Source organism: Festucalex cinctus, chromosome 2 (assembly GCF_051991245.1).
Source record: "Festucalex cinctus isolate MCC-2025b chromosome 2, RoL_Fcin_1.0, whole genome shotgun sequence".
NCBI lineage: Eukaryota > Metazoa > Chordata > Actinopteri > Syngnathiformes > Syngnathidae > Festucalex > Festucalex cinctus.
This window is the reverse complement of record NC_135412.1, coordinates 21,019,171-21,042,252: the sequence shown is the minus strand read 5'-3', so window position 1 is coordinate 21,042,252 and position 23,082 is coordinate 21,019,171. Positions and strand designations below refer to the sequence as shown.

At 37.6% G+C, this 23,082-nt stretch overlaps 1 protein-coding gene across 4 annotated transcripts; it reads left to right on the top strand.

Moving 5' to 3' along the window:
* Nucleotides 1-6,739: 6,739 nt before the first annotated feature.
* runx1 (RUNX family transcription factor 1) lies at nucleotides 6,740-22,122 on the top strand. Of its 4 annotated transcripts, none has more exons than XM_077515329.1 (9): nucleotides 6,740-6,803; nucleotides 6,920-7,056; nucleotides 11,326-11,465; nucleotides 11,547-11,657; nucleotides 14,826-14,982; nucleotides 16,572-16,676; nucleotides 18,037-18,300; nucleotides 19,536-19,682; nucleotides 19,769-22,122. In XM_077515329.1, exons 2-9 carry the CDS (start codon nucleotides 6,969-6,971, stop codon nucleotides 20,302-20,304), a joined length of 1,548 nt encoding a protein of 515 aa, XP_077371455.1. In that variant the 5' UTR covers nucleotides 6,740-6,803; nucleotides 6,920-6,968; the 3' UTR covers nucleotides 20,305-22,122. The 4 variants fall into 4 exon arrangements, with proteins under 4 accessions (XP_077371455.1, XP_077371457.1, XP_077371454.1 ...); XM_077515331.1 differs by adding an exon at nucleotides 10,231-10,455 and having other exon boundaries at nucleotides 6,769-7,056; XM_077515328.1 differs by having other exon boundaries at nucleotides 6,769-7,056.
* Nucleotides 22,123-23,082: the final 960 nt, after the last annotated feature.

Sequence of the window (23,082 nt, the reverse complement as noted above, 5' to 3'; positions counted from 1 at the left end):
TATGTGTGACATATGTATGTGGGAGCAGCCCACGCATCGGGTGAAAAGCCCCACTGAGCCTGGTAACCAGGAATGGTTTGTGCATGTATGGGAATATTTAGCCAGCTATTGATCATTAAATTTAAGTGTTAAGCAGTCAATGAAGCTAAACATTTTATCAACACCTTTGTCTTTGTTACTTCACTGCTGGCCGCTCACACTGTCTGAGCAGCATATGAACGGAGTTTGGCCGCTTCCACAAGACAAAAATACCTAGCTTAGCTTAGTGCTAGCTAGCAGCTGGTCCGACACAAGCGTATCCAAAAGGATAAGCAGTCCAGACAATGGATGGATGGAAGGTTAGAAGGACACACTGGGTGTTCTATTCAACTATTCAACAGTTTACGGTGAGGGATAAGTAAGTTATTTTAAACTAAAAAGGAAAACCTTTCAGTAGGTAACTTGACGGGGCTTGATTGACGTTAGTGCGTCGGTGTACTGTTATGTTTTCAAAAAAGTGAAGATGAAGCTTGGTAAAGCGCCTTTAGACAATATATTGTTTGCCTTAGATAAAGTACTAAAAAAAAGTTCACTTCATATACCATCAATACATCAAAATCACTTACATAAAAAAATCTAAAAATACATTAAAAAAATAAAATAAAATAAAATAAAATAAGATGCTGTACGACGGAAGTCCAAGTTTGCTGATCGTCGGTGTCTCTCCTTTCTGCGATCTTTTTATGATGTTTAGCTTCGTTTCAGTGGTAATTACTTTTCTTTTGGCTGGATCAACATTGATAGATGACGTAGCTTTCTTCTTTGGGGCCATGATGAAAAAGGAGGGCGAAAAAGCCAAGGATACTCCCACAATTGCACAAGCGCTAGCACTAGCTAAGGGCTAAATAGCGGACGAGGGGAAAACATTGAGAGACGAGGAGCCAAAATGTCGGACGTGGCCAAAATGGCGGACTGGGCATAACCGTTGTCAAGTCGAAACATCTTAGGTCGAGTGCGCCTTAACTCGAGGATTCACTCTGTGATCAAATTGGATTTTTCATTTTTTTGGACTATGAAGATGCGTTTTTTGACAAAAGTACAATTATTAACCCATTTGAATGGATTTTGGATTCAGTGGTCAAACTGTAAATGAGTAGCGAACACAAATTGGGGGTACAAGTCCGAGCCCTTGTGATCAATGTCAAAATCAAAAGAAAACCGCAAAGGAGTCTGTTGTGTCCATGATCATTATTGGTGGCCTAAAATGTAGCCTTGTTTTAAGCTTTAGCAGGAATCTGTGAGATCTTGTTTGTTGGTGTGCAGCCCAATATTGCTGATTTGAAGACAAGGCGATTCAAACTTGGCTCCCTCAACTTCAGCACGTCCGAATTGAGCGACAGCGAGCGAGAGCGTCCATGTGTGCAACGCTGGAAGACTTTCTCGGCCTAATGCACCTGCTCAGCTATTCAAACTGCACTAAAGACCGCCGGAGGCTCCTCAGTCTTCCTGCCTGCATCTGTGGGGCCCTCTCACTCTGCCCCGGTGTCGCTCGACACGTGCGCTCTCGCTTTTTGACTCCGCCTGTCCCTCCCCATCTTACTCCCACCTTCAAGCCTTCAAAGCCACGTCGACTCCGTTCATGTGAGGCGGTACACGCCGCTGTTCACTCTTCCTCTCCCCTTCATTTCTTGTGTCAGAAAATCAATCGTTAGTTTAGCAAGAATTAGCTGCTCGTCTGGCTGAATAATTCAATATACGCACAACTCACAACGGATGAAGACTGTTTTTGCATTTTTTCATTTTCAACGAGCTGATATGATGAAGTGGGAGGAGGATTTATGATGCAGAACTTTGGCTATTTAAAAGAAGAAAATGTCTTGCTATTGTGCGTTTATTCCATTTTTCTTATAGTAAAACAAAGAAGAAATAATACAGGCACAGCAGCCACGTTCACCCTGGCTTCCTGGTTAATAGTCGCATCAGTAAGTTGAGATTTCAGACCAAACGCACGAAAGCATGACGCGTGCTATTTCCAAACGATATGAGCTCTTGCGTCTTGGCACATTGAGATAATGAGATGTGTGGTGTCAACACCAAGGGAATCTCCCAAGCTAAACTTCACAATCAGCCGCATTATATTAGCAGAGGTGGGAGTAGTTTCAAGTCTTAACCTTCAATTTTCGAGCCAGTCTCACTGTCAATTTACAAAACTCAAGCAAGACATGTCAAGCCGTCTTGCTCTATTTTTTTTGTCCCCCACTTGAACTGGATTGGACTCAATCTTGACTTGTGTTAGTTAGCTTTGACACATTTCATATTCACATCATCTTTTCATGGTCCCAAACCAGTTTCTGCACTATCTGTTACTAGTGTTAATTTCATCAACAAAAACTAAACGAAAATAGTCTCGTCAACGCACATTATTCACCGGACTAAAATAGACTAGACTAGACTAAAACCCACATTAATAAACAATAGCTGGGACTAAATCAATATGCATTTTCGTCGAATAATGAAGACGAGACAAAAATGTATTACACAATTCATGAACAAAAACGAGAAAACGAGACTAATATTTATAGTTATAACTTAACATTAATCCACGGCTATAACATTCCAACAATAATGTTAATCTGACCGCTAACTAATGCTGGCTAACTTACTAGCTCATAGCATGGGTAGCCGCAAAATCTACCCATGTTTAGTTCTCATGGGGGGTATTTGGTCAATTGCTGTTGGTTGACTCACTGCATTCAGAAATACACATTAAAATGTAATAATTTCTTTTTTTTTTAAGGTTGCAAATCAAAATTTCAACATCTCTTACTGGCTACTGAAAAATGACATCACAGTTGCTCAGAGCTCGGGTAACAACCAATCACGGCTCACCTGCTTTCTGAAGTTGAGCTGTGATTGGTTGCTACCTGAGCAATTGTTATGTCAACAGCAATTGGCCAAATAACAATCTTGACGATCAGAATTTTGCTGTTCAACTTATATTCAACAAAAACAATATTAATCAGAATGGCAAAAATAACAATATCTCAAGCATATTCATTTTTGCTTCAACCTTTCCAGGCAATAGGCTGTACTTCCATGAAATTTGCTCCCTATTAAGAGGCACCCATACATTTAGGAATTACTGGTTTTGTGCCATTAATTCCCACAATTTGCAATAATTTGCTTGGGAATTTTCCAAATTAGAAAATTCCTGGAATTTTGCAACTGTAGCTATTAGTAAATTTGGCTTAAGACAAGAAATACCAACATTTTGTAAGTGTAGGCATTGTACCTACACTCGTTTTTTTAATGTAATTTAATTAATTCAAATTAAAATGGTCATTTTCATGCTGTATTGGAATTTTTAATTAAATAAAATATTCCTCATTTCAGACTTTTTCTTGTTTTTAAACTTTTTATTTTTGCTGTGTGTTTGTGTGTCACTTGCTAGTCCTGCTAAATGATATGTCAGAAAATCAATTAATTACTTTGAAGCGGCAGTTAACTGCATGCGCACAATACGCTCCATGAATTATAGAAAAGGTGTGTGAGTCTGTGTACTGGAGAGCTTGTGTGTGTGAACTGACTGGCCTGTTAATAAGCGACAACTCTGATGCTCATCTTTGATGGGAACACTTGAAGGCTGCGTCGATCCAATACACAAATCAACAGCCAACCACTTTGCACCGCACCGTCAAAATAAGAGTCCGCTCTTGACGATTTGTCTTCACCACAACCTCACTCTAGCCACACCATTGCTTCCTGATCAATCCCTTGTTTGGGTGGCCAAGAGAGCTGTTTGTGACCGTCGCACGCCAATATTGATCCGGGACCCGCCATTGTCACTGCCCTCAGGCGGGTCCATTTAAGGGGGACACATGGCTGCTGGCTTTTTATGTATGTTCAAGAAAAATCCATTCATCCGTCTCCCATACAGCTTGTCATCAGTAAGACTCAACTGGAGCTATTCCAGCCAATAACAGGCGAAAAGGTATACTCTAAAAACTGTTCAGTCAAAATTAACCTTAATAGGGTTAAAAGGGGACTGACCCAACTTTTTTGAGTTATTCGATTAACCCAAAAAGTTGGGTCAAATGAATAATCCACTAAGCAACCCAAGTTGAAATGAATAACCCACAAAACAGCCCAAAAAATTGGGTTGATTTCTGGGTTATTAATTTAATTTGACCAAACATTTGGGGCTAAACACCTCAAAATGGGTCAGTTCATTTTTGACATAATTCCTAATTCAACTAACCCAAAATTTTGGGTCAAATGAATAACACACAAAGATTGATTTGTTGGTTATTCATTTGACCCAACTTTATGGGCTAAATATACCACAAAGTTGGGTCAAATGAATAACCCACATAACAACCAATTTTATGTTTTTTTTGTGCGCTATTCATTCAATTTTGACCCAACTTTTTTGGGCTAAATAACAAAAAAAACAAAAAACAAACAAACAAACAAAAAAAAGTTGGGTTGGTCCATTCCAGGGTTATTCTAGTTTTTGGAATGGTTCATTTTAGTTAATTTTGATTATTTATTTTATTTTTTTATTTAGTTAGTTTTAATTAGTTTTTAGGGTTAGTTAGTTGTTATTAGTTTTAGTTATTTAATAAATGCTTAGTTTTAGTTAGTTTCATCATTAGTTTGAGTTTTTTATGTATTTATTAGTTTTAGTCATTTAATAAATGCTTAGTTTTAGTATTAGTTTCAGTATTAGTTTCATTTTTTTGTGTTTTTTTTAATGTGTATAACTTAAAACACTATGGGAGCGACGTCGTCTGAAGGTACTTTTCTATTGGCTGCTGCCAGATGATGTCACTTCTGTGTGACACACTTTGGAATGTCCTTATTCCAGTTAATATCAAAATACATTTACTTAAAATCACATTTAAAACCATCCCTAAAGGTTCATGCATTCAATTAATTACCAAAGACTAAAATAAAGGACATTTTTTACTATAAATATAGCTAGTTTTAGTTAGTTTTATAAACATAAAATGAACGGCAATGTTTTTAGAGTGTACTGTACTCCCTGGATTGGTCGCCAGTCACTCAGACAGCACCTAAGGACAGACAACGACACTCACATTCACACCGTCACCGAACGGGAATGGGAGCTGAGCCCACAGAAGTCATATTGTGAAATCGATGAAATGTCCAAGTCATCAGGGCAAACTTTTCCATTCAGCACCATGGACAGTACCGCATGAACACATGGCTGACATTCAGGATTCGGTGCCAAGTTTATGTGGTCTCCTTGTGCTTGCATGAACTCATAAGTACCAATCCCAAAGCCCAAAACTCGCTTTACTGAGAGTCTAAATTTTCTGTCGGATACATCATCATTTCCATAACCACTTCTTTGGTATGTTACATAACAACCAATCAAACTCATTTTTGATACGGAAGTGTTTGTCTTCTGAAAAGTATGTTCACCCAGAACCAGACTTTTTTTTTTTTTTTATTAGCTGTGGGCCCAAGTCATAATCATTAGAATTAAAAGAGAAGTGAAAGATTTCCCCAAGTGGTTTAATCAGTTTCTATGCACTTTTTTTTTTTTTTTTTTTTTTTTTACACCAAGGGACATCTACAAAAAAATATTTGTCTCTCCAAATGCCATCATAAGGACCATCATTATAATACAGTAGTGGAGTGGGCCTATATGGTCACCAAAAACACATCATAGGTTTATTCCCATAAGACTAAATGCACTATGACCTTAGCACCACAAACTGACCTCCTTTGGGGTCATAGCAAAGATCTGTTTTCAAAAAGAAATCCCTAACTTCATTTTTTTTGTTTAAAAAGTTTTGAAATGATTGACAGGCTTTACTATGTGGGATATAACATTCTGCTGTCAGGAGAATCAGATCTTTTAGGACAATGAAATTGAATAGCTTACTGAATATGACGTTCATTTTGTGAACTTTTATTTTTCTGAAATATTTACATAATTTAATAGCTATTTAATATTACTTAAAGGTTTTTGTTTGGATGCTACTTTTGAAATCTCAGGTAGCCCCTGGAGTTCCTTCACATACCCCCATTTGAGAACCACAACATGACGCATACAGTAGTTAGAACATTTCATTCAGTGATTCTTTCGCATACCACTAGAGGGAGTTTCACTTTTCAACTACCTGCACTGAATTAAATTAAAATTTCCACTATGTTCTGTCATTTATTGAGATGCACCTGTCTGTCATTGAATGGATGGTGCAACAATGTTTTTACTGTACTCGAGTTGGACCAAAGTAATGGACCAAAAACGTCAGCTGGACGCCAAACAAGAAATCCTCATCAACAACAACAACAGCAGTATCCATCCATCCATCCATCCATCCATTTTCTTGACCGCTTATTCCTCACAAGGGTTGCGGGGGCTGCTGGCGCCTATCTCAGCTGGCTCTGGGCAGTAGGCGGGGGACACCCTGGACTGGTTGCCAGCCAATCGCAGACAACAGCAGTATTCTTTATTAAAAGATGTTTTTGTGGTTATCTTGTGTCACCGTTCTCAGTTTGCAAGTGGAACGTCCAAATAGGATGGAAATGAAAGGGAAGGGCTTAGAGGATATGGGAGTGACCCAAAAAAAAATGGAGGATACGGCGCTGAGTGGCAAGTGAAAATGAAATTAGCAGCTGCGAAAGCGCCTGAGGGCAAAGTGGACTCGTGTCCCCTGTGGCTACGAGCTTTAGAGGCGAGGATGAATTCAGCTTGACTGGTTGCTCTTCTTCCTTCACATTTTTTTTTTTTTAATGTTTGAGGGGGAAGGATGAAGAGGTGAATGAGAGTATAAAATCTGCTGATGAAGGTGAGTGACTTCTTCTTCTTCTTCAGGTTCTCCCCAAGTTTTGATGAATGTGATCCTGTTTGCTTGATTTCAAATATTCGTTGCGGCGTTTGTTGTAATTTGTCGTTTTCATTGAGCTTGCATTGGAAATCGGACGAGCGGCCGTCACCCACTGAGGATCCCAGCATGAACCCGGGAGCTTTTCCTGGTTCCGGTCCGCTGTCCTTGGCCATGTTCTTGATGAGGAAGGGCCGATCAGGCAGCGAACTCTTTGGTAAAGACACAACTAACTTCTCTCATTGTCATCACTACTTCTTGTCATCTGATATTCTCATGCTGACAATTTGCACTTTGACCTTTTCAAGTATGACGACTTCAATCATGATATGTAGAGTATACATATGTGTTCAGAAAAGGGAATTTGTGAGGAATCCTGTAAGAAATGGGGGGAAAAAATGTCCACATTGCAACTTTCAGCACCTCTCCAATTTGTGTCTTGTGTTGTTGGATTGGAAGGTAATAAAATTAATATGCGAGAACGTATATGGTCAATCAGCCCAGAATTGCGTTGCAGAATGTTTCCATAATCTTGCAATCTAAGTCGGTGGACGAAATAGTCTTTGTGACAGTTTTGCAGACAAAGTAGCAACATGTTCATACCATTTAAAATATCAGTAATGATAATTGTAGATTTTTATTATTGTTTTCAGATGTATATATATATATATATATATATATATATATATATATATATATATATATATAAAGATGATGTTATCATTTTTTTTTTTTACTTTTTTTCTCAGTAAATTAAATGTAAAAATTTATGTAGAATAAACGTTATCAAGACAGCGGAATATAAATATTTCCGAGAGTAAATCACATCCCGTTCAGCTCTGGGCCAGACAAGAAAAGAGGCATTTACATTTTTTATCATTCCCCTTTGGCCAGAGAGGCAGACTGGCATTTTCTTAAAACTCTTCCGACAGCAGCTGTAAGGCAATAAAATGTTGACGTCGCTGAAATCGTACACAGTGATACACTCAATATAATGTTTGCCGGCCAAAATATATAATATTTAGTACTGTCAACAGTCTGTTCAACAAACATTTAAGATAGAAAGAAAGATAAAACACGTTTGACCCTACAATAATGTATTTATTATTATTATTATTAGATTATTTTCATTTTGCATTTGTGTGCATCATCAGGAACATCTTCCACCAACAATCTTTTTCTTTTAACTGAATGGATCATTCACTGTATGGTGAGTTGGAATGAACTAATGATGATGATCATTTATTGATTTTAATCAAATCAGCATACCGGTAAATGTTTGTGCACAAGAGAGGCATTGAAACTTGTTGTGTGTTGAAAAGGATTTTCAGACTATGTCCATCTAAACTGGCCACTGGATTTTATGGGAAAATGTGTTTTTACACCTCAGAATTGTCCAATAAATGTGCATATGAGGAAAACGTTACAGTTTGTAATTAAATTAGTTCAAAATGCTGACTTGAACACAGCCTATATGCTTTCAATCCCTCACTGTCCCCTATTGGCCGTAAACCGGTACTGACCTGCTTTACCTGCAGGTGAGCGTCATTGAAGTGTGTGCGGTCGGGTGAATATTGCATAGAAAAAGAAATTTGCTCTCACCTTGCCTTGTGATATTTGATCTTTGACGTGTATCATTGTAAACCAATTGACAGAATGGCTTTTTTATTTATTTTATTATTATTATTATTATTTTTTTTATTTATATCGATGTGAGCAGGAAGGACAGTGTCGGTCAGGGCTCTTGTATTGGTTTGTCACAAGAAGGCAAGCCCAGGTGACTTTTGGAAGATGTGAAATCTGAATATTTCTCTCTGTGCTTGCACGGATAGGCCAGATTTGTCACACAAATTCCTCCATGTTATCTTGTTTGCAAACTTTATGTGACACTTTATTATGAGCACCACAAAAAAGGTAAGTGATCTATGAAATTATTGTACATTTGAGAATGGAATTATACTAAAGCACTCACACTGAATTGAATATTATTAGCCTAAATGTAATGTAGAAAATGTTGAATGTGACAAAAATACAATGACTATTGTTAAATCCAGTGAGATTGTGAAGGATTTTAAAACATTACCTGAACGAACAATTGGAATTTCAACACTTACATTTTGGTTGAGAAATGTGGAAAATGGATCAAAATATCTAAAATGTCTCTTAATTTGGGAATTTTAGTATGTATATGTGGACTTGTGAAAACGTGGCAGTTATTGGAATGTAGAAAGTAGTCATGTCCTGATTGAGCTGATCATTGTAAAGTTAATGGCTTGAATCAGTTAAAGAATGAGAAAGGATTCGGTACATTTGTGAAATGTCTCCATTCATTTTTACAAAAATTTCCCCTTGTAAAATGTACAATACTAAAACTGTTTAATTTAGGAAATATAAAAAATAGCTCTGTAAATAATTGGAATGCACTGAACCATTTGAAGATAGCAAGGTTTGAATTGGTGGAAAAATGTGGAAGTCAGGTTAAATGTTTAAAATTTCTGCCAGTTTTTTTCCCCTTGGAATATGTAGTATACTGAAAATATGGGAATTTTAGGAAATGTGGGAAAATAACCGCCATATCCCAAATGAGCTGAATGGTTTGAAGTAATTTCCATTTGGGGGGCATTTTGTCAAACAGTTGAAAAAGTAAAAAAAAATAAATAAATAAATTGGATTTTCGGAAATATGGGGAAAAGAAATCAATAAATTGTGACTCTGCGATTGGCTGGCAAACCAGTTCAGGGTGTACTACTGCCCAAAGTAGGGCTGGGATAGGCTCCAGCACCCCCGCAACCCTTGTGAGGAGTAAGCGGTTAAGAAAATGGATGGATGGATAAAGCGTGAATGACCGGGCCATTTTCAAGTTGGAATGGTTTGGATAATAATAATAAATAAACGCAGTAAGGGTTAGTTTGTACGGGATGTTTTTTTATTTTTATTATTATTTATTTTTTTATCAGGTATATTTATTTATTTATTTATTTATTTATTTATTTTTAAAGAATGAAACAGTGGAGTTTCTTTGATGCATTTTACGCAATCATAATTGGAGGCTTTTGCCCCAAGCCCCCAAAGCCAGAACCCCACTCCTCATCTTTGCGGACGGACCGTAAGCTGATTGGCCCCTTCCACCAGTCGGCCAATCAGCTTTGCTCATAGCAGCTCAGTAACCAATCAGCTGACAGCAGTGAGCAACCGCCGCACTAGACCGGATGAGGCACAAGCGTGGGGTGTTCCGGGTAAAAAAAAATCAGTGGCTGCGAGCGTCAATGGTCAGTTACGGAGAAGGCACACACGCACGAGCGAGTGTGTCGGTTACTAATATGACCACGTTTCCGTGTTGAAACAATTGACGTGTCTTGTGTGTCTTGCATGTTTCAACGCTCAACCGCAGCCGCCTTGGACATCGTTGCGAAGAGTGGCAACTATTTTTATTTTTTTTAAATCACGCGGAGTTGGAGGGGGAACAAACTAAAGGAAGTTGTTATTGAAGATCGCACCGGTTGTAACGGACTTCTATCATTCAGAAGAAGACAGAAAAGGGGAAAAAGAGGCTTGTCTGGACGTTTACCGAGTGAAAGAGTCGCACAAATGGTCTTCCTTTGGGACGCCAAATACGGTACACCAGTCATTATCTTTATTGATTATTATTTATATTATTACATTAGGTCGAAGAAAGACGTACTCAATCTGAGACTGACCATTACTCATGTATTGCGTTGCGAGTTGACTGTTAATTGGTAATTGGTAAATTGGAGGACATGCATCAAATTGAGCACAAAAGAAAACACTCGTCTAAACAAAATGTAAAAAAAATCACGAGTAGACAAAGCGTGATTATTATTATTATTATTATTATTATTATTATTATTATTATTATTATTATTATTATTATTATTATTATTATTGGGGGCAGAGGGGACATCATGTTCATACTACTTAGGGATTGAGGGCAGGAAAAAAAATATTTTCACATCATTATAATAATTAACTCCGGATTACTTGTCTAAAGACAGCGATGTACTAAACAAGAGCCGTATTTGCTTTGCAAGACAGACAATTATCTGTGACATATTTTTTATTTTTTTTACAATAATAATAACAATAAACATCATATTACACCGGCACAATTCTAAACGTATTGCACCTGTCAATCAAAATTAAGCATTATTAGCTTTGTATGAAGGAAGTTTTGAATGTCGATACCATATAGTTCCCTTTAAACAGGACATGTGTGCCTAGTATTGTGGCCGGGGAGTTCGTAGTGCGTGCCAAGTTTGTACAAGCGTGACACACAACATTGACCAGTAATTTTAGCTCTGAAACACGAGCACCAACATGGAAATCAAATGTTGCCTTAATTCAGAAAATATCTTACTGTTTATATTCTATGTCTGTATATTTCTTGTGTTGTGTGTTTCCAGCTATTGATAATTATTCAGGAGCAGAAGTATTTTCATAGTGATTTATCAATAAATGTTTCTTCCAGACCCCTGCCCTGGCCGGCGCTACACTCCCCCGTCCACCACCCTCGCCTCGGGGGGAAAGTTGGCCGAGGCCCTGGGTGCCCAGGAGGCTGGAGGCGGAGCATCCCTGGTGGGCAAGTTGCGTATGGCCGACCGTGACATGGTAGGCAGAACGCCAGTGTTTATTTGTCAACGTTTTTGTTGTGTTTTAGCGAAACTCAAGAATTGATTGTTTATTTCACAGGTGCTGTCAGATCATCCGGGCGAGCTGGTGAAGACAGACAGTCCCAACTTCCTGTGTTCGGTGCTGCCCACACACTGGAGGTGCAACAAAACACTGCCTATTGCTTTTAAGGTCAGAAAGCCGAAGTACTTTTTTTTTTTTTTTTTTGTCCGATTTGAATGCTGCTTGTAAGAAGACTTTAGATCAAGTGTCACGTTTCTGTCAAAAGGCGTAGCCACATTATTACAGGAAATGCGTCAAGTGTACTTTGTTGAACTAGTTCACTTCATTTTAATTTTAAAAACAGGTTTGGTCACACACCAAAAAAATGCTGACATTATCTCTGCTATTAAAAGTGAAAACTCCCAATTTATTCAGGCAAGAAACATGAAGAAGAAGCACATGATCTGCTTTAGTGGGCCTTATCAAGTGATGTGATGGGCCAGATCTGGCCCCGGGCCCTTCATTTTAATACTGGTGCCGTACACTACTTGCACTTGTGAATCTAAACCACTGGCCAGTGACAAATCCTCAGATGTGAAATCATCCAATTTCACTTCATTGATTCAAAAAGTTTATTTACGACAAATACTGTAATCGATCTTTTGCTGTTTGTCTATGCCGGCGACGTACAGTGATGGGCAGAACAATTAGATTCTCTTCCAGTAGATGGCGGAAGGTACAATTAACCTGTGTATCCACCTGTTGCCATTCTTACACCAAAATAAAAGCTTTGTGTTGAACTCAACTTTTTAGTATATTGAGACAAGATCATTATTACTGTGCGAGTAAATTTTTTTTATCGTAATTAATCACATGACTTCAATGGTTAACTTGGGATTAATCGCAATTTTTTTTTATATATATGTTCTAAATGTACAATAAAATGTACAATATTTTTTTTTACAAGTTTTCATACGCTTAGCAGAAACATGGAAAAGACTGTCAAACTAATAGAAATATGGCTGTATATGAATATGGCATTCATTGATATAATAATTTCATAACAATTCATAAAATTGAGTTAAAAAATAAAAAGATGTACTGTGCAGTAAAAAAAACAAGTGCAATATTTATTTGTGTTGAGGTCATTTTTCTGCCACTAGATGGCATAATTGACATTTGTCAGACATTGGTGACAGCTCAGTGTATTTTCTTTTCATATCAAGAGCTATCTAAACTTTAACATGGAGTAACTTGTGAAATTCTGAACATTTTTAAAATTACAAAATACAAATTGACCCCAGTCTCAACAAATACACGTGCATTGTGCATATTCTTACATTTATTACTGCTAAATTTTGACGTGGACGTGTCTGCTGTATTACGACTGGAATTCCCCCTGGACAGATATGATATAATACAAATATGTTCCTTGGCTCCAAGTAACATGACTACAAAGAAAAGCAGTTCTTTAACCGCTACGTTAACAATCACACATTTGTGCGAGATGGATTTTAAGCAGTACAGTAGTTGTATATTTCCACGGCTTAATGATCTCGTTACATCCTGTTGACGCTTTTGCACGTCTTTCCTGCACTTTCAGGCAAAAAAAAAAAAAATGCATTTGTGGCAAAAGTGGCTTTTAGCCGCAGACCCGACTCATTTAGTGGGTTTGTTGCATTAGCTCGCTCGCGGGCGCTCACGCTTGCGAACATGCCTTTGCGAGCGCCTGCTGTTTGATGCATCCTCCTAATGAAGTGCCACTTAGCTCTTCCTGATAACAGATTAGTGTTATGATGCATGTATGCCATAAATATATGGAGAGATGTATGTTTGGGTTTTCTCTAATGACTGCATACAGAAAAGTCACTTTGAAATTCTTCACTTTTAATTTAATTTAATTTCATTTAATTTAATGCTAAAAAAAATCTAGCAGTGTATGTAAACGTATGTTAATCAATTATATATTGTTTTTATATGCTCTAAGACTGCTACAACATAGCTTTCTATGAAAGTTAATAAGACTTGAGGATTTGTCATGATTCTGGGTCGGCCCGCAGTCCTGCAACCCACTTGAAAAGATCCACCACTGCACTGAGCAGCCACAGAGTCACATCACATTCAGAGCCAAAGCAGGAGTAATATGTATTTCTGTGTTTACTTCATCAGGAGAATGTGTAATATTTTTCACAAATCAGACCTTGACAACAGAAAGTGAAACAAAAATTCGTGATTTACACATTTTTTTTCCCCTTCTGAAGCGGACTTATTTTTCCTGATCAAGGTGGGAAAAATGTAAATAGTGTTACTATTTCAGTTTCAAGTATTTTTTGTATATTATTATTTGTGTGTGTATATATATATATTAGGGGTGTCAGGCAATTAAAAATTGTAATTGTAATTAATTGCATGACTTCAATAGTTAACTCACGATTAATCACAAATTTTATGTCTGTTCTAAATATACAATAAAATATTTTGTTCATACCCTGTTAACATAAAAGTGGGGAAAAATGTTATAGATGTATAGCTGCATCTTTTAGTCATTGATACAGTAATTTCATAATAATTCATAAAATTAAGTTTAAATTAAAAGGATGCACTGTACTGTAAAAAGCGAGTGTGATATTGATTAGTGTTGAGTTCATTTTTCTGCCACTGGATGGCATAATTGCAATTTTCTCAGTGCATTTCTCTTTTTGTATTAAGAGCTACCTAATCTTTAACATGAAGTAATTTGTGTAATCCTGCACATTTTTAAAATTGTAAAATACAACTTGATCCCAGTCTCCACAAATATATGCATTATGATTACATTTATTACTGCTAAATTTTGATGTGGACGTGTCTGCTGCGTTGCAACTGGATTTCCCCCATTACAGGCTTTCCAAGTAAGGGGTGGTCATTAATCGCACGTAAAAAAAAATAAAAAATAAAATTAAAAAAAATTGTGGCGTTAAAGGAACTTTAAATTAACTCAAAATTAATGCACTAATTTTGACACCCCTAATATATATATATATATATATATATATATATATATATATATATATATATATATATATATATATATATATATATATATATATATATATATATAATTCATAGCAGTAGTTGTTTTGGGGATTCACATCAATGTTTTTATTTTCATCACAACATGGGCAGAGTCAAATGCAATTTAGTATATTCATTGGACCACAAAAATATGGATTGTGGGCCTCATATGGCCCCCAAGCCGTAGTTTGGATGCCCAATTTAAACACATTGACCAGGACTGTTTTATCATATTCCCAAATCCTCTGTTATTAATTGATGATTTTCTTTTTTTATTATGATTATTTTTTTGCTTGTGATCAGGTGGTTGCCCTTGGCGAGGTCCCCGATGGTACCATGGTGACCGTGATGGCAGGCAACGACGAGAACTACTCGGCAGAGCTCCGGAACGCCACGGCTGCCATTAAAAACCAAGTAGCCCGATTCAATGACCTGCGCTTCGTGGGTCGCAGCGGCAGGGGTAAGCTCTTGCTTACTTGTGGAAAAACACCTCTTTTTGTGCACAAATACAAACCACACTGACGTATCCATCCACGGGGGAAAGTGAATAAAAATCAGTATTCAAAACAACTTCCTGGTACAGCTTCCATCCCTCCCCGTTTTTCTCCTCTCTTCGAGACACACGCACACATATGCGCCAACAGTTAGGCAAATACTAACTTATCTAAAACTTATCTATTTAAAATAGCAGTATGTGTAGATAGATACTCCGTCTGTATTTGTCCACATAAACTCCAACATTTACCACAAAATGATGGAAAATTTTGCCAGCTGAATAGTTATTGCAGCCCAAGATGATGGGACCAAATGTCACAATTTGATGCCATGCAACACAGATGTGAAGCAGTTCTCAAAAATGGTCTTTCAAAACCTAAGCACAACCTGCTGTTGGCTATATCCAGTCATAGTGTAATATAAATGAGGTAATTTTAATTCATGTTTTAAATTTGTTTGGAACTTTAAAAGACAAGGCATTGTATCTCAGTGTAATGAAAAACAATGCGTAAGAACTATTAGTTAGACGACAAGGGATTCTCTTGAAGTTTAGAGATTTATTTTACTTTTACATTTACTATATATTTTGTTAATTCTAACCATAAAGTGGACACAACATGAGAGTGTTGAGGAAGTCAGCTGGCAATTTTTTTGAATGAACACACTTGCAAATTTGATGACGTTAGGATCAGAAAGGAAAGATCAACTTGGTCATCATTAGTCAGAGATTCCTCTTTTGCAGAAGTGCTTTCAGATATACTGCTTGGTTATAATGTCAGGTCCTTGCCTTGTTGAACGTAAATATAAAAGTGTTTTTTTTATTCTTCATCATTTAAATTTCTTTCTAACATTTTTCAGCTGCTCTCTTCATTAGCTAGTGAACGTTGTCATTGTTCTACTGTAGCTAAACAAGGTAACCAAAAGATGTAAATGTCGGTATGATGCAGTGTACAAATAAAGTACAGCTATAACAATTCCAAATTCATATTTTGTATTAGGATATATATTTTTTTTATCCATAAAAGTGTGTTTATGTGTGTTTTGTGTTTAAAATATTTATTCTGACATTTTCATTCAAAACTGAGCATTGCTTTCTGGGTAAAGGCTGCATGTTGTAATAATAATAATAATAATAATAATAATAATAATAATAATAATAATAATAATAATAAAAAAATACCATAACAATAATAATACTGTAATGCAATATATATATATATTTATATATATATATATATATATATATATATATATATTCCATTTTGTTCTGAAATTGACTTCTTCAGGTCAGTTAATTTGTCCTCCTTTTGTCTGCTTGCTACCAAACTTGAACTGCATATCCACATAGACAGACACTATAGTGCAAAACATTTATTTTTGTTTAACCGATGTTATATTTGCTGAGTCGCGACTCACTTTTTTTTAATCTCTTCAAAATGGATGAAAGGATTTTGCTAAAAGGGTTGTGTGAGTTTTAACAATTCCAAAATACTTGAGGATTTTTTTCCCATTTTGTTTTATACCATCTTCTTGTTCTCCCTTCACTTGTCGCAGGCAAGAGTTTCACCCTGACCATCACAGTGTTCACAAATCCCTCTCAGGTGGCGACATACCAGCGAGCCATCAAAATCACAGTGGACGGCCCCAGAGAGCCACGTCGTGAGTAACAAATCAAATATCGTGTGGCTCTGACACCCCCTCAGGGCCCTTTGAATTATCCATTTCTTTTGGAACACGCCATTTTCAAGCAGTCATTTGACCTTCAAATGACTACATCTTGTAGCATCAATTCTAGTTGAATGAATTTTTGTTGTTGTTTTGTGTGTGTGTGTGTGTGTGTGTGTGTGTGTGTGTGTGGCTGGCTAAGTTAGAAACTTGAAATCCTTGCTTCTGATTTCGCATAAGTGAGTCACCAATGCAAATGGCAACTTCCTCTATCACTTCAGCTCTGCTATTACACTTTATGCACCGGCATCTCACACATAAAAACGTGCAAGCACACATGCATATATAGTGAAGCCCTGCCTCGTTTTCACTTTTTTTTCCCCTGTGCAATCAATCCTCCTATTCACCAAAAACTTCAGCTTAATGTTTGTTGCTAATATTTGAAATGATGATGAAGTGTTTTGTTATGATCATTTGCAGAATATTTACAGTTTAAACTATTAATATATGCAATAATAATTATTTTAGGACCACCAATGACTCACGCTTCTTTACTAATAGCTGGAGTTTACTGTAAGTGAATTGTTAGCCCTCCTACTTGCAACTCTAAACCAATGAATTAACCAATTTGCTGGTTTTTGGTGGGTTTTTTTGGCAGGATATACTCTATTATTCACAGAAAACTTGTCTATTCGCTGTTTTGGGGCTCTTTCTGAAACACCCTAAGATGCCACAAGATGGCGCCAAAGCCCTGTCAAGTAGACAAGTAGTTTTTTTTTGGCGCCATCTTGTGACATCTGGGTGCGACGTAGCCATGTCGAAATGAGGGCTTTGGCCTGTCTACTAGTAAAGTAGTGTTTTGGCGCCATCTTCTGGCATCTATGGACAGTTCATGTCGGGAAGGAGGTTGATTACGTGTTCTTTTTCACTATTCATTTATTTGTCACGATATAAGGAGACAAAGGCTTTGGCCAGTCGATATATAAAATAAAAAGAAGTAGTGATTCAGTGCTATCTTGTGGTATGCATAAGCAATTATAAAAACTTTAACAGCACGGGTTTGCATAGGAGACGGCTTTGGCCTGTCTATTATAAAACAAGTGCTTTGGCGCCATCTTGTGTCATCTATTGAGGCAATTAAAAACCCTTTTGGGGAGGGCATCAATTACTCACACTTTTTCACTATTTGTGGCAGGGCTATAGAATAGCGGGGGATTACTATAAACGCACGCACGCACACAAACAGACCCATTAGCAGCGTTGAAGTGTAACCAACACCCCAGACAGTGTGCATGCACGCATAAACGCGCAACAGATCCTGTCTATTAAGCTCAGTAATGAAATCCTCTCTTAGGTCATCGGCAGAAGATGGATGACATCAAGCCCGGGTCATTGGCCTTTTCCGAGAGACTCACGGAACTGGAGCAGCTGAGGCGGAGCTCCATGAGAGTGACTCCCCCACACCACCATCATCCTCATACTCATCCTCACCACCATCACCATCATCATCATCATCATCCTCAGTCATCCGGTTGTAACACGCGTCAGTCGACAGCAGCGGCCGCGTTGCACTCGGCCACGTTCTCCAGCCCGGCGCACACCCAGATGGCGACTGCAGGTAAGAACTACAACCCCACATTTGGAATGATCTGTAATGTCCACGTTGTTGTTCTCGGTCACGCAAAGGGATTGATGGATTTTGAAGGGCACCAATTGCAAAAAGTAAAAAGTAAAAGCTGCTTTTGTCAGCAAACTTGATGAAATAATTGTGTTAATCACAACAAAAAACAGGTAGGCTTCAAATGCATGACACCCAAAAAGGCGTCTTTGTTAAAATCTCGTTCCTCGTTATTGTTTGTGCGTCACCACGGAACTTCGCGGTGGCAATAAACGATGGTATCGTTTCCTCTTATTTGCCTGGTGGTGATGCTGAAAGTGTCGAAGCAAAAGTAAACCAACTCACGTGCACAATATGCATTGTCCAACAAAAAGGGAACACATTCATGGTTATGTAACTTCAAGCCAGTCACACGTCAGCCTGTCCTGTTTGGAAGTCATCCATCAATGAAAGAGATTTCTCACAATAAATTAACAACAAAACATACAGTAAAGAAAGTACATTTGACAAAGATCAATTCCGCAACATTCTCAGGAAATCATCCCATCACTTTTTAGACGAGGCCAACGTGTTAATCAATTGGTCCTTGGGGGCTAACGTGCCCGCAAGCACCATGTTGGTGACCCCCGCACTAAAGCGCAACTGTGACAGGTGATAAACATTGTACATTACAAATGTTAAGTTTTGCCATTGCAATATTAGCAGTTAAATGTGTCAGGTCAAAAAAAGACTGCCTTTGTTTTATATTATGTATATATATATATATATATATATATATATATATATATATATATATATATATATATATATATATATATATATATATATATATATATATATATATATATATATATATTTATATATATATATATATATACATAAAGTAAAGTAGAGTAACTTTTAAAAACAAGTAATCAGGTAAGTAACTAAGCTACTTTTTAAAATGAAGTAATCAGTAAAGTAACTAAGTTGTTTTTAAAAATTAAGTAATCAGTATTGTAGCTAAATTACATTTTGAAGGTAACTGTGGCAACACTACATACATCATACTGTGATGTGAGCGTTGCCACCCAAACATTCCTCTGTAACAATACACGGGATGATAAGCGATGACTCATTCCGAAAATGATCATTCGGCTTCAACTTTAATGGCCAATTGGCATCTCAGTTCGAGTCACCACCGATTTGTGGCAAGGATATCATGTTTTTTTTTTTCCATTCTGTACTTCTCTTAGAAGGGCGACAGATGCAGTCATCTCCATCATGGTCCTACGACCAATCCTATCCCTATCTTGGACAGATAACAACACCGAGCATCCACTCGACCAATCCCCTCTCACCAAGTCGCTCATCGCTAGGCGACCTGTCCTCACGTCTTACAGGTAACAAAGGGACATTCAGTGATCCCCAGCGCCATCTAGTGGTGAACTAAAAAAAACTATACACTTTCAACTTTGTCCTCATTCAGGCCCCGACCTGACCGCATTTAGTGACCCGAGGATGACCTTGGAACGATCTTTCACCTCCGTCCCTTCCCTGCCAGACACCCGCTTCTCGGACCCGCGCGTGCATTACCCCCCCACGGCCGCCGCCTTCACCTACACGCCCCCGCACAATCCCGTCTCCAACGGCGCCCTCGGCATCACCATGGCGACAGCCATGGCCACCACACCCGCCGGGAGGTATCACACATACCTGCCGCCTCCTTACCCGTCAAATGCGCCGCACCAAGGCCAGAACAGGCCCTTTCAGTCCACCTCCTCACCGTATCACGTGTACTACTCCACGGCTGCGGGCTCGTACCAGTTCTCCATGATGACCGGGGGAGGCGGCGGTGACGCTCGTTCCCCGCCGAGAATCCTACCGCCTTGCACGAACGCCTCGACGGGTTCCCCACTCCTGCACCCGTCTTTGCCCAATCAGAATGAGGGGGTGGCGGTGGAGGTGGAATCCAGTCATAGTAGCTCCCCGGCAAATGCGGAAGCTGTCTGGCGACCTTACTGACGGGAATCAACATCTTTTTTTAATCAAATTTGGTGTGACTGCACAATCATCATTCGGTTTTGACAGTTGCATGAAGGAACAGTTGTACAGTACTGATGTTCAGGACTCTCTGATCAAAGGTGTCTGAGGTCAAAGGTCATATTTGTACATTTTTATTTTTCAGCTGATCTTCAAGAGGATTATATTACTATGGTGGTACATTGACCACAGAGTTAATCAGGATCATAACTTAGATCATTCAAGTCTCAAATCAAATATCCCCCTTAAAATGCAGGGAAATGGCATTCATCCATTCCAAAGCAGCCTGGTGGCATGGACGGCACTTCTGGATAGCAAAACAAAACAAAACAAAACAAAAACAAAAACAGAGCAAAAAAAAAAATTGGCTGGGAGTCCACAAGTTATATATATATATGTATATAAAGTAGCCTTCTAGGTGCTACTACGCGTCACAGTCAAGCGTACAAGTTTTTTTATTTTATTATTATTATTTTTTTCACAGCATCAAATACAACTGACGGCAAAACGAAAAGTGCTGCATACGCATAACAAAAACAAGGAGGAGCCACCTTGTGGCGCAGTGCCATACTAAGGATCGTTACAGGTACCACAATAAATATTTTTTTGTTTTTGCTGTGTTAATATAGCCAAATGATCAAATCAAATGATTACATTTTAAAATCAGATTAATCACATCATGAATTTTTTTTAATCATGATTAATCACTTAATTAAAAAGGCTTTTTATCAACATTTTCCCCCGCCAAATTTGAAAAGCACCTGCTCTGTGTTAATTCCTTCGAAATCAGGACGTCTTCAACATTTTTTTTTCATCCACTACATGCCTTCATCCTCCCCTTTTTCAAATCAGTTAATTACTTGCATAATTTAAAATGAAAAAAAAAAATGACCCCAGTAGTTTGACACGAACAACTATTCTGAATGTCATACGCAAACATTTATTAAATGCTTTACTTTAAAGCATGTTTATTTTTCAAACACAACCTGTGCTACCTTTAACATAACCATCCGTTGTCACGTTAAAGGATCATTTGTGGTCAAAATTAATGATGAATGCAATTTTTTTTTTTGCGTGATTAATCAATGAGTTAACGCTTGGTAACTTTGACAGCACTAGTTAATATAAACAATTCATTGACCCGCCCATTTAATCAGCTGATAAAAGTTTTTGTAAAATTGGCTACGATTGTTGGGGCAACATTTTATGCAGCACTGCCACCTGCTCTCTATTGGAATTGATAGCAAAGTGCCCATGGTGTAGCGTTTCAAATGTGACGTAACCAAAACCAGAAAACAGCCTTGCCTTTGAAACTTTTTATAGTGGAAGCCAAGTCAAAAATTAGCTGACTACACCTCGCTCATGTCATTCTATGGTTTCAAGTTATAACACATTCTGAAATTGTTAATTAACAACCATTAACAACTGGTGGCTAGATGTTATGAAGTTAACTGCTGCCATCTAGTGGCGTCAGTCACATGTTCCCTCGCGACACAAAAAAATCGGACCAAGCAGCAGCTCATATCTCGAAAAACGCGCAAGTTGGGGCACTTGTAGGTCAAGGTACCACTGTATTATTATTTTGTTGGCAACACAGAGGGCGAGTGGTGCACACGTCTGCCTCATACTTCTGAGGTTGGGGTTCCAATCTCGGCTCGAGCCTTATTGTGTGAGTTTGCATGTTCTCCACATGCTTGTGTGGGTTTTCTATGTACTCCCACATTCCAAAAACATGCATGTTCGGTTTATTTCAAACTTGAAATTGTGCATAACTCACCTAATAAAATAAAAAAGTAAGAAAGAAAGAAAGGTGTTTTCTTACAAATAATACGTTCTGTATCTGATTCACATGTAAATACCTGGAAATAAAAGCTGAAATGTTGGTTTGTTGTCTCATATCGTCACACTCTTAAGAGTGTAATTGTTTTAATTAAAATAATGGCCTAAGACATATTTTGCCCCCCCCCCAAAAAAAAAAAAAAACAAAAAAAAACGTAAATTGGCTACATCCCTAGTTAAAACAATCATTCCTTGAAATCAAATTATTAATTGGTTCATTTTTTTGTGTTTTCTGTGGGAGAAAAGAAAATATGGTGGGCCACTATTTTTTAGAAATATTTTGATGTCACATTTTGCTGTCAAATCCTAACGTTTTTATTCCAGCAAAAACAAATAAATAAAGGAAACAAGCCCACTGTTCCAATACCTATGGAGGCCCTATAATGTAGCTGCATTGACAGATGTAAAGATGACTTATATCATGTATCGTGCATCAGTTGCTGATGTGATTTAATCAAGCTAAAAAATAAAGGCCCCAAAGCATGATCCTGATAAATGTAGGTATGCCGTTCTTTTGGTGATGACTACTATGTTTATGCCTGAGTCAAACCTTTTGAATTATGGACAAAATGTTCACCATTGGATTCAGACCATAACACTTTTTTTTTTTTTTTTTTTACAGATAGGCTACTGTATTTGGGAGACCTTATTGACCTTGGACGGAACTAAATTCAGAAATTCTCAGTGACATATTCTATATGATATGGCCATCCTAGCAATCATGGATGCATTAGAGATGTAATTAGATTTATTATTTGAGATGAAAAATAGAGGAAAACAATTATACTGTATCAATCAATGAACTGGAAAAGAAAATTTCTGTTAGAATTACGTGCGAATGCTGAACAGCTGGCTCTGGAGTTAAATGGTGTGAAATTCAATGAAATACATGTTGAATGTAAGAATGAAAAAAAGCACGAA

Bases quoted from the DNA above. Each gene is read 5' to 3' on its own strand.
- runx1 (XM_077515328.1), top strand. From the start codon at position 6,798: ATGAAGGTGAGTGACTTCTTCTTCTTCTTCAGGTTCTCCCCAAGTTTT. The intron at 11,466-11,546 runs GTAGGCAGAACG...TTTATTTCACAG, and splicing joins GTATGGCCGACCGTGACATG to GTGCTGTCAGATCATCCGGG. The intron at 19,683-19,768 runs GTAACAAAGGGA...GTCCTCATTCAG, and splicing joins CCTGTCCTCACGTCTTACAG to GCCCCGACCTGACCGCATTT.